The sequence below is a fragment of the Symphalangus syndactylus genome, chromosome 2 (genome assembly GCF_028878055.3).
Source record: "Symphalangus syndactylus isolate Jambi chromosome 2, NHGRI_mSymSyn1-v2.1_pri, whole genome shotgun sequence".
Classification (NCBI taxonomy): domain Eukaryota; kingdom Metazoa; phylum Chordata; class Mammalia; order Primates; family Hylobatidae; genus Symphalangus; species Symphalangus syndactylus.
In genome coordinates, this window is record NC_072424.2 from 49,914,144 (window position 1) to 49,926,399 (window position 12,256).

At 36.7% G+C, this 12,256-nt stretch overlaps 1 protein-coding gene across 9 annotated transcripts in view; it reads right to left on the minus strand.

The window, feature by feature from the left end:
- The window catches only part of KCNQ5 (potassium voltage-gated channel subfamily Q member 5), a 616,433-nt gene that overhangs the window by 160,199 nt on the left and 443,978 nt on the right, over window positions 1-12,256 (minus strand). For all 9 annotated transcript variants that reach the window (XM_063629850.1, XM_055256386.2, XM_055256378.2 and 6 more), the window contains exon 3: window positions 7,229-7,355. In XM_063629850.1, the coding sequence (XP_063485920.1) occupies window positions 7,229-7,355 (127 nt within the window). The remainder of the gene's footprint in view (window positions 1-7,228; window positions 7,356-12,256) is intronic.

Here is a 12,256-nt window from a genome sequence, read left to right on the forward strand (position 1 = left end):
TGCTCTTTGAAGAACTAAAGACGTATTTATATTGTTGTTGTGACTCTCAATAGAAATGAAGCTTTAAAATCTAATTTTAAAAGTCTCCTCCTGCACAGTACATTATCCACGTTCTTAAATACTGCAATCAACTATGCACTGAGTTGCTCTGTATATTTATTAAAAATAAAAAAGGCACCGCAAAGACAAACTGTAGAACATTTTCAAAGCCATGTGCAGGGGTTTAACTGCAGGACTTCCACGGAAGTTAATGGGACTCATACTGGCAAATTGCAGGCACCACTTTGAAAATTTACCCCATAGTGACAGTTTAATGCTTCTTATTGATCATAGAGTTTCAGATAACATCTCAAGGCAAAAAGGGACAATTTCTCAAAAGAAATAAACAATCTTTAATGAAATAATTCTGCATTGCAATCATCATAACTAAGAGTATGGAATAGAGTCCTTCAGCAAGGAGGATCTTAGGAATTGCTTACTGGTGATACCACTGGGGCTGTAAAAAAGTTTCCATCACATTCTAATTCCAGTTCCTCATAGAAAAATAACATTTTAAAAAACAATGTAAAATTTTATGTTTCTAAGGCCAGAAATATAGAAACAGAAAATTCAGAGGATTATTTCCTTATAAACTTATGTTTATATTTTTCAGAATGGGTAGTCATTTGTATATTGCTGATAGGAAGTTCCAACAGGCGTAGATGACTAAAAAACCCAGGGCATTAAACAGTCATACTTTTTGTTGCCTGATTAATGTTGCTGTTCATAACCTGAATAGTATTCATATTAGGCCTGCCAGCAACCCGTTGGACCTTTGCCTGGTGGCCTGTCTTTAGAAGGAACCTTGATTCAGGGTAGCAGAGCCTACATGGCCTTCAGGGTGTGACCTCTGCCTGTCTCCCCTATCACCTGCTATTCTCCCCACTGCTCATTGAGCTCCAATCACAAGACCTTATGTCTCCACCTTGTACAGCCCAAGCTCATCAAGTGTTAATAATCATTGCAATTACTATTCCCTGGCCTGGAAACATCTGTGTCTAAACCTTCTCATGGCTGGCTCTTCTTAATATTCAGGTCAACTCAAGTGTCAACTACTTAGAAAGACTTTCTCAGACCACCCAAGCTAAGGTAGCCTCTACTCTTTCTGTTTTATTTTCTTCATTGTGCTTATCTGTAGCTGACTTTATCTTGTTTTTCAAAAACATATTTGTGTATTGTTTTTATTTGACCACACGAATATTATCTCTATAAGAAGGAAGACCTTGTCCATTTGGTGCCATACAGCCTCTCCAGCATCCATAAGCATGCTTGGACATGGTAGAAATTGTATAAATGTTCGGTGGATGACTCAAACATAATTTGAAAACCTGGGGGTAGTCCTTTGCTTCTTTGTTTTATATAATCACTCGATATTCTATAGCCTTCTTTCTAGGACTACTTCAATTTCCATCACCTTTGCTCTGTAACACCGTAATTATAGTATACCTCCTTTCAGTTTTGCCATTCTCTAAGGGCACATGAGATTCTATTCTTATAGGCAGGAACCGTGTTTTAGTGGCTTTTGTATCCTTTATACTTAAGATTGTGTTTGACACATAATAAATACTCTGTCTGTGAATGAATTTTCTTATGTAACGTGATAGTACAGAATGTTAATACAGTATATCATAGTGCTCTACTAAAGTTTATAGAAAGAGGGGGAAATAATCCTTATTCATTTTCCTCTTTGAAAATAAATTTTCTTCATGTGGTCCAATCATATCAGCTAATCAAGCTACCTTGTAAGTTCAACTTTCAAGTTTGTGTACCAGGTCAACAATTACCTAAATTACCAATAGTTTATTAATGTTAAAAAACATTTGAAGGTATTCCTGCGAGTAATGTTACTTACTCTCCAGATGTCTCCAATTTGGAAATACACAGGGAGTCTCATGATAACATCAACTCAAGAGCATACGCAAGTTTGATACAGGTAAGTAAGTCTATTTTAGGTCCTAATTTCCCATTCAGGTTAGAGAGCAGCAATAGGTAACATAATTTAGTTGATATAATTAAGGCTAATACTGCAAGTAATGTTCTATAAAGCCTGGCTTTTCTTTAAACATCTTGAATTACTAATGATAAGCATAATAGTATCATGTTCTTTGGTTTACAAGTTGATGACAATAGATAAGGTTCAATTAAATTGAATTTTAAAATGCTAATAAACAGTAAAGACAATTTTCCAGTTGGGTATGTATATTTTTCTAGAGTGAAATCATGAGAAATAAATCCCGGTTCTTTCATCTATCATCTTTTTAAGTTTGTCTTACTTCCTCATCTATAAAGTCTTAAGTCTTGTCTTACTTCCTCATCTATAAAATGGGACATTATAAAGGCCAGGCATGGTGGTTCACACCTGTAATACCAGCACTTTGGGACGCTGAAGCGAGTGGATCACTTGAGGCCAGGAGTTCAAGACCAGCCTGGCCAACACAGTGAAATCCTATTTCTACTAAAAATGCAAAAATTAGCTGGGTGTGATGGCGTGTGCCTGTAGTCCCAGCTACTCAGGAGGCTGAGGCATGAGAACGGCTTGAACCCAGGAGGCAGAGGTTGCAGTGAGCTGAGACTGTGCCACTGGACTCTAGCCTGGGTGATAGAGGGAAACTCTGCCTCAAAAAATAAATAAAATAAAATAAAGTAAAGTAAAATAAAATAAATAAATAAGGACATTATAGTGCTTATGTAGAATAAGACCATATTTATAAAGCACTTAGAGTAGTACCTAATATATAGTAGTTCTCAATAAATATCAGCTATTATTAACTAGAGGGATTAAAATTGTTTTAATGTTTTGTGATCAGCCAATCCAACGGGTTTTAATTGTCCTCAGATGGTCCAGTTAATTACATGGAAGGAATCTACGTGCACTGAGGGAGTTTGAACACTTAGAAGTAAAAAGTCGCAGAAGAGTGTATGACTAACAGAAAATAAGTGAAATAATATAATTTCTACTAAAGGGGAAAAGGGAGTAGAAGGTATAGAAAATAATGCCACTCAAGAGTAAGTGTCTTAGAACAAAAGATAGAGAAGACAGAGAAATAGAAAAATGATGTCTCAAATCAATTTAGAACACAGTGGCAGTTTTGGGAGTCTGTGATCTAACTTTTGAACACATTAGCAACTTAAGTTGCCTTTTAATAAGATGAAATCATAGATATATTAGAGTAGTCTCAGCCATGTGGTCGATTTTAATAAAGGCTTCAATTTTATTTTATCCACGTAGGATAAAATAAAATTTTATTTTATGCCTCTTTTGTCCTCTTGTGGAAATAATTACACTGAAAATAAACTGTTAAAATAACAATAAGAAATCAACTTACACTTAGCATCAAATACAGATCCAAGACTAATAACAGGCTGGTATTTTCTCACTGAGACTCCCTGCAAGACTGAAAAATATGGCCCTGTTATATCTGCCTTTGGAAAGCGTCACCAAGGAATCTAAAAAAAGCCACTGTGAGAAGTCATTTGTTGGCTTCCTGACACATCAGGCTCATTATTGTGATCCCAGTTTCAGCCTTTGATCTATTTGCAATTTTTGGGTAGGTCAGTAATGAAAGCTAGAAAAAAGAATGACTATGAAATCAGTCTTAGAGGTTATTCACAAAATCTTTATGCCGATGTTATTGGGTGAGTGTTTTGTGTTTTCACATAGAGAAATCATAAAGCAGCCAGTCCGGGTAAATGAAGGGCAGCTTGGGTGGTCATCCCAAAACACACTTGACTATCCACATCAGCAATACAGCAATTAGTGCTCATAGCTATAGAATGTTATTATGACAGAAGAGTCTTAGGGGAGAGATAAAAATTGAACACATAGATATGAGGAAGAATTTTATATTCTAGATAAGATTTTACTAATTTTCAAAGCAAATGCTTAAAACCAAGCAGAGATAAATCAATATACAGTAGTAATGAAAGAAAGTACCTAATTAAAAACAGTTAAATAGATTTGTTTCTTCCCTTATGTTACAATTGTTTAAAATATGTTTTCCAAACACAAATATGTAATGATTTTAGGATTTGTGAAATCAATGGGCTTTTGAAATGCTCTTGGTTTTGGCTAGAGTGCGGGGATAAGGAAGGTGGGCAGTTCAGAAGGGGACATGCTAAAATCTTCAGTAATTAGCCCATAAAACCTCTGTCAATTGGGCCTTTGTCAATAGGGTGCAATACTACATGGGGCTTGTTAGCTGACCACTCTAGCTGCTTCAGTGTGTTTCCAATTGGAAAGAAAAACATTGGTGTGCTTACAGAAAGCATTTCCCAGGTTGAAGGCACAGCCAGTCTACCACAATCTTTTCTATGTTCTTTTCTCGAATGCTCAAGACTTCTAAAAATATTTGGGTGTGTACTTGGCATGTTCAGAGTAATCAAATCTTACAAATATATGAAGTTTTGAGAGGTTTTAGCTATATTTCCAAACACCCATTCAGAACAGTTATCATGGACAGATAAGTGATGCTATTTCTTTTTTCATTTTGTCACAGTAAATTAGGTTGAACAAGGGTACTACAGTGTTCACTTTAGTATTTTACCAGTTACATCAAGCATTTTTATGAACCTGTTGAACAGGCCTAGAAACAGTCTCAAAAGTCATCTAGTACAGCTTGCTGCCTTCAGGAAGGTGATGTTTGATTCCTTTGTGTAGGTTAAATTTTACTGACCTCATACTGATAAGCCACATTTGAACATGCTTCACTATAACATCCATTCAGCTGGACCATGGGTCAAACACGTACATTTAATAAAAGACTAAAAAAATTCATAGTTATCCTAACTGTAAGTACAAATCTAGACTTTGTTCTAATGGGGATTCATTATATATTTATCCATGAAATTTTCTTCCAAAGCAATTAATTTACTAGAGGTAAAATATCTAAATAAAGAAAAGGTCTGAAGGGTTAACAAAACTGCAATTATGCCTAAATCATGTCATACTAGTATTTTTTTGAGACAGGGTCTTACTCTTTTTACTCAGGCTGGAGTGTAGTGGCAGGAACATGGCTCACTGCAGCCTCAAACTCCTGGGCTCAAGTGATCCTCCAGTCTCAGCCTTCTGAGTAGCTGGGACTACAGGTGTATGCCACCATGCCCAGCTAATTTTTAAATTTTGGTAGAGACAGGGTCTTTCCATCCCAGGCTGGTCTTAAACTCCTGGGCTCAAGTGATCTGCCTTCCTCAGCCTTCCAAAGGGCTGGGATTACAGGCAGGAGTGACTGTGCCAGGCATCATACTAAATTTTTAAGGTCACTATTGATACATCCAAAGGCAAGTAAGATTATAGATAACATAACATCATTTTTAGAACTACATATTATATCAAGACCTGCAAGGACCTGAGACAGGAAGAGAAAGACTAAAGGACTAAGATGTGTTGATGTATCCATAGCTGAAAACAGCTATCAAAAGGCAGCAGACATCTGGGAAAAAGCTTTCTTTTTCGCATGGAGGCCAGAGATACGTTGGCATTGCTTCTGGAATTGGAACAAAACCAATTTTTAATTGGTTTTAAAATCTGGAATGAAACATTTTTCCAGTCATCCATGAACTGACCTTATCCTGTAGAAGTTGAGTGAATCTTGGCTAACCATCTGCCTTGTGAATTGTTTTGTTTGGGCCCCTTATGGGACAGAAAGTACTTGTTGTGCAGTAGTTTCACATCAAGTTACAGTCCGTTGTAATGCTGCCTGAGTAGAGAATTCAGAGAGAAAAAAGCATCTCCAGGGAGAAAAATCTAATGCCTTCACTAATATGCCTTAGGGCTTTATGAATCTGCAAGGCTTGGAGTTACCACCTACTTTGCTCCACACCTTAGCATGATGGCTTCCAAAAAGAAGTAAAGCCTATTATTGGAGAAGATAGACAGCTAGACAAACAGACTGCATTCATGAGGGCCAAACAAGGTATTTTAAGATAGATTTAACTGAGAATTCCACTAGATTCAATATTGTAACACCAGTGCCTCACACACAGCCACATTTCCATAAATTCTGGTTTAATAAGTGGAGACTTTTGAGATGTGCATACTATGAAAGAAGTATGGAATAAAGGACTCTTCTTAACAGTGCCCATGGAAGATGATACACTTTCTTCCTTAAATCCACTCTGCCCCCACCATAGGGAACAGGAGTAAGGGAGGAAACTAAGAAGATTACTCAACAATTCCTGACTCCTAAAACAAAACAGAAAACCTGTGGTAGCTGTACAAGATAGCCTAAACTATTTTGTAAATTAAAAACCTACTTTTTCAGGTTGAAAATAGTTGAAATAAATAAGCCTCATCAAGAATTTTCAGTATTTGGATTTGAATGGCTGCCTAAGAAGTGAGAAAGACAAAAAAGCAAGAGAGCCAAATTTAGCTCCTAAATAATAATAATAATAATAGCTTTTATATATAGATTTTTCCATTTTATAATACTTTTAAATATTACTGGGAAATGCTAGATCTTACTTCCAGAATGCTCTATGGCATCTTCATTAGGAAGTATAATTTCAAGCTGGAACCCAGGTGAATGATGTCTGTCAGAAACAATGGCAGCTAGGGAGGTGCAGAGATGTGCTATGTATTTGGGTATTTTGGATTGGAGGGTGGGGGATTCATATTTCAGAGTGTAGAGCACTTTGTCCAGTCTACAGTTATCAATGCATTAAGCAAACCATACTTACAATCATTCTTGAAGAATGTTAATTGATATGCATTACCAGTACCAATGTATGGCTATCTATTCCAGCTGATCCAGAGCATAACCTGGTGTCATATTGCAGAGCAAAAAGGGTTTTTTATACTCACTGAAATCAATGTTCCCCTAAATCAGGGCAACACTGGAGAAGCACGTATTTCCATATAAGTTAACTGATATAAGTGGGTATTCTAGAGCCAGATTGCCTGGCTAAAATTCCAGCTCTACCACTTAGTAGCTGTATGACATTCAGCAACTAACTCAGCCTCTCTTTGCCTCAAATTCTTCAACTGTAAAATGGGGATAATAAAAATATCTACCTCATAATGCTGTGGAGACAACATCAAATGAGTTAACATTTTCAAAACACAAGAGTGCCTGGTCCACGATAAGTACTCCATGGATGTTAGCTTTTAATATTAATCAAATATTGCAAAACAGGAGATAGAAGAAAAGAATGTTGGTGTCATAGTCCAGGTATCTGAGACTCTGATACTCACCTATAACACAGAAGGGCTTTCGAGCGAACCTCAGTCTTCCTTGCCATCCTCTATACCGACAACAGCAACCCGCAGACCAGATTCGAATGATGAACTCCAAACCAAAGACGACAATCATCACGAACTCCTAAAATATCAGATAAGACATATCGGAGAGAAGCATTATGGAGCAAACCACAGCAAGAAGCTCTATGAATATTTTTGAACATTTAGGCACTTTGTCTAAAGGATCTGGTTGTTAATATCTAAAGTTAAGAACATTTCCTTTCTCCAAATCAAACAAAATCTGGAGAGCATTTGAACCTCATACTGTCTGCATTTCCTATCATGGAATGCTATTCCTTTTCAAGTCATTAATGCTTCGCAAATTTGGGAGTCAGTTTCAATACTAAATGTGCAGGCTGAATAATGGATCTGTCTCATCTGGAATTTATAGTGTAGCTGACTTTAGCTACCCAGTAACATGTGAAATATCTGAAATAAAATAGCGATCCTGAAATATAATGGCAAGTTTTACAGAAAATAGAGCTTCATTTTGCTGCAAGGAGTGACATAATCTCTAAATCTTCGAGAATTGTTCTTAGAGAAAAAGAAGCAAATATTTAGAAGTATACTGAATTCTTTCATTACGGTGTCAATATCTCCTTATAAAACAGTAAGTTTCAAAAGCATTACAGTGTGAGACACATATCCTTTGCCAGAAATGAGACCCTGAATCCTCCAGATCTGAAGCTTGTTAATTATCATGCTGCCCTTCGGCGAGAGCTGCCTAGAAAACAACACCTGCTCCAGGAACATGACTGAGATTATTTAGGAAGAGTTGTGAGTTAACCCTGGGGAAAGGCCAGCTAAAGTGGCTCATTAAACAGTCGGTGATAGAATGAAAAACCAAATGAAATTTGTAAAACGAAAGCATTTCTGGAGCAAGCTTAGCACAGTCACCTTTTTGTCCCTATAGGGACAGGCACTTAATTTATCAAAATTGTTTTTCCTTTAGAAAATAATTCCCTTTCTTGTTTTAAAACAAGGGGTGATTCAACATTTATAATGTAGAACAATATTTATAGATTGTTATTATAATAGCTTAATTGTAAAGGTAATATATTGTCTTTATTAAAACTTCCAAACATCACAGAAATATAAAGCAGAGAAAGTAAACATTCTAACCTACTCCCCATTCTCCCATTCTTACTCGCAGGATAAAAACCGTTATCAAATTTATAAAAGTGGATTTTAGTTGTAAATTTCAGGCAAATGTCTGTTTCTTTAATTAGAGCATGTGATGATATGCTGCACTTTTGAAATGCCTAGTAGAGCTATATCATTCTATCCTTCTCTTATTTTGCACTAAGTAATCCACAAATATTTCTCATGATGGGCAATAAATACGCAATATCATCACTGCTTACTCACAGTTATTCAAAATTACTTATAGGATAAACCTTCAAAGATGACTTTACGCACAGATAACCAAAACTAGGGTCAACATACATCTACAACAAACCCACAGCCAATATCATACTGAATGGGCAAAAACTGGAAGCATTTCCTCTGAAAACTGGCACAAGACAGGGATGCCCTCTCTCACCGCTCCTATTCAACATAGTGCTGGAAGTTCTGGCCAGAGCAATCAGGCAGGAGAAGGAAATAAAGGGTATTCAATTAGGAAAAGAGGAAGTCAAATTGTCCCTGTTGGCAGATGACATGATTGTATATCTAGAAAACCCCATTGTCTCAGCCCAAAATCTCCTTAAGCTGATTAGCAACTTCAGCAAAGTCTCAGGATACAAAATTAATGTACAAAAATCACAAGCATTCCTGTACACCAATAACAGACAAACAGAGAGCCAAATCATGAGTGAACTCCCATTCACAATTGCTTCAAAGAGAATAAAATACCTAGGAATCCAACTTACAAGGGATGTGAAGGACCTCTTCAAGGAGAACTACAAACCACTGCTCAATGAAATAAAAGAGGATACAAACAAATGGAAGAACATTCCATGCTCATGGGTTGGAAGAATCAATATCGTGAAAATGGCCATACTGCCCAAGGTAATTTATAGATTCAATGCCATCCCCATCAAGCTACCAATGACTTTCTTCACAGAATTGGAAAAAACTACTTTAAAGTTCATATGGAACCAAAAAAGAGCCCGCATCGCCAAGTCAATCCTAAGCCAAAAGAACAAAGCTGGAGGCATTACACTACCTGACTTTAAACTATACTACAAGGCTACAGTAACCAAAACAGCATGGTACTGGTACCACAACAGCGACATAGATCAATGGAACAGAACAGAGCCCTCAGAAATGATGCCACATAGCTACAACTATCTGATCTTTGACAAACCTGACAAAAACAAGAAATGGGGAAAGGATTCCCTATTTAATAAATGGTGCTGGGAAAACTGGCTAGCCATAGGTAGAAAGCTGAAACTGGATCCCTTCCTTACACCTTATACAAAAATTAATTCAAGATGGATTAAAGACTTATATGTTAGACCTAAAACCATTAAAATCCTACAAGAAAACCTAGGCAATACCATTCAGGACATAGGCATGGGCAAGGACTTCATGTCTAAAACACCAAAAGCAATGGCAACAAAAGCCAAAATCGACAAATGGGATCTCATTAAACTAAAGAGCTTCTGCACAGCAAAAGAAACTATCATCAGAGTGAACAGGCAACCTACACAATGGGAGAAAATTTTTGCAACCTACTCATCTGACAAAGGGCTAATATCCAGAATCTACAATGAACTCAAACAAATTTACAAGAAAAAAACAAAGAACCCCATCAAAAAGTGGGCAGAGGACATGAACAGACACTTCTCAAAAGAAGACATTTATGCAGCCGAAAAACACATGAAGAAATGCTCCTCATCACTGGCCATCAGAGAAATGCAAATCAAAACCACAGTGAGATACCATCTCACACCAGTTAGAATGGCCATCATTAAAAAATCAGGAAACAACAGGTGCTGGAGAGGATGTGGAGAAATAGGAACACTTTTACACTGTTGGTGGGACTGTAAACTAGTTCAACCATTGTGGAAGTCAGTGTGGCGATTCCTCAGGGATCTAGAACTAGAAATACCATTTGACCCAGCCATCCCATTACTGGGTATATACCCAAAGGACTATAAATCATGCTGCTATAAAGACACATGCACACGTATGTTTATTGCGGCACTATTCACAATAGCAAAGAGTTGGAACCAACCCAAATGTCCAACAACGATAGACTGGATTAAGAAAATGTGGCACATATACACCATGGAATACTATGCAGCCATAAAAAATGATGAGTTCGTGTCCTTTGTAGGGACATGGATGAAACTGGAAAACATCATTCTCAGTAAACTATCGCAAGGACAAAAAACCAAACACCGCATGTTCTCACTCACAGGTGGGAATTGAACAATGAGAACTCATGGACACAGGAAGGGGAACATCACGCTCCGGGGACTGTTGTGGGGTGGGGGGAGGGGGGAGGGACAGCATTAGGAGATACACCTAATGCTAAATGACGAATTAATGGGTGCAGGAAATCAACATGGCACATGGATACATATGTAACAAACCTGCACATTGTGCACATGTACCCTAAAACCCTAAAGTATAAAAAAAAAAAAAAAAAAAAAAATCCGAAGGTTTTGTTTGATTTTGGCTTTGTTTTGGTTTTGAATGCATATCTGGGTAGTTGAGTCTGTTCATTTATTAAGGTATCTAAAGTGCCAGATCATTTGTTGTTAATCCAGCACATCTTTCCAAATGTAGAAAACACACTCAGGCCCAAAATGCCCATGTAGTTGTGCCTGTGCCCAACCTAGGTTGAATGGCAGATCCACTTTTTAATCCCTGCCCCTAATTCCTACTTATGCCAGGACATTTGGCACTCCAGTTGTGAGTACTCATATTATAAGGGACCCCAAGAAAATCCCAAATGTGGCCTGAGCCCCCGAACACTACCGTGTAGTAATTTTTCTTTGTCATGGAAACAGATGACACCAATATGTCTATTGTTCTTAACAAATGACAGATATATGCCCATTGTTCTTAGGTATGCAAGGTCACTGCACTATTCCTATGCTGCAGTAAGGCGGAATAAATTACATTTACAAGTTCTTTATTCAAGCCCTATTGTTCAGAAATATTGCTTGCTGCTTTTTTTTTTAAGGAGGTGAGGGAAAAATGACAAGACAGTCTCAAAATTCATAAAGCAAAACTAATAGGGCTGAAAGGAAAAATAGACAAATGTTAATTTGTATTTGGGAACTTCATCAACCCACCTTATCCTTGCTCAGAACTATGGGCATAGAACTACTAGAAAGAAAATTAACGAGCATGTGAATTATTTGAACAACACATTCAACCTGCAGGATCTGACTGATATGAGACATTTCACCCAACATCAGCAGAATACACATTTTTAAAAAGCATCCATGCACATTTATTAAGATAGATTATATTCTGGGTCATAAACAAATTTCAACAAGTTTAAAAGAATAAAATCAGACAGAATGTGTTCTCAAGCGACAATGGAATAAAACTAGAAATCAATAACAGAAAGACAACAAGCAAATCTCTAAACATGTAGAAATTAAACAATATTCCCAATAATCCATTGGTCAAAGAGAAAGTCTCAAAAAATTAAAAAAAAATTGAACTGAATGAAAATTTAAAAATGACATAAAATATGTAGGATGCAGTAAAAGCAGTGCTGAGAGGAAAATTTATAGCACTAAATGCTTACATTATAGATGAAGAAAGTGTCATATTAATAATCTAAGTTTCTACCTCAAGAAGTTGGAAAAAGAAGGGTAAAATAAACCCAAAGGAAGCAGATAGAAAGAAATAATATAGAAAAGAGCAAAAATTAATGAAACTGAAAAGAGGGAAACAATATGGGAAATCCATGGAACAAAAAAGTGGTTCCTTGAGAAAATCAATAAAATTGATAAATCTCTTTCTTCAAAGCTGACAAAAATCCCCAATGTCAGGAATGTAATAGGGGATATCAGT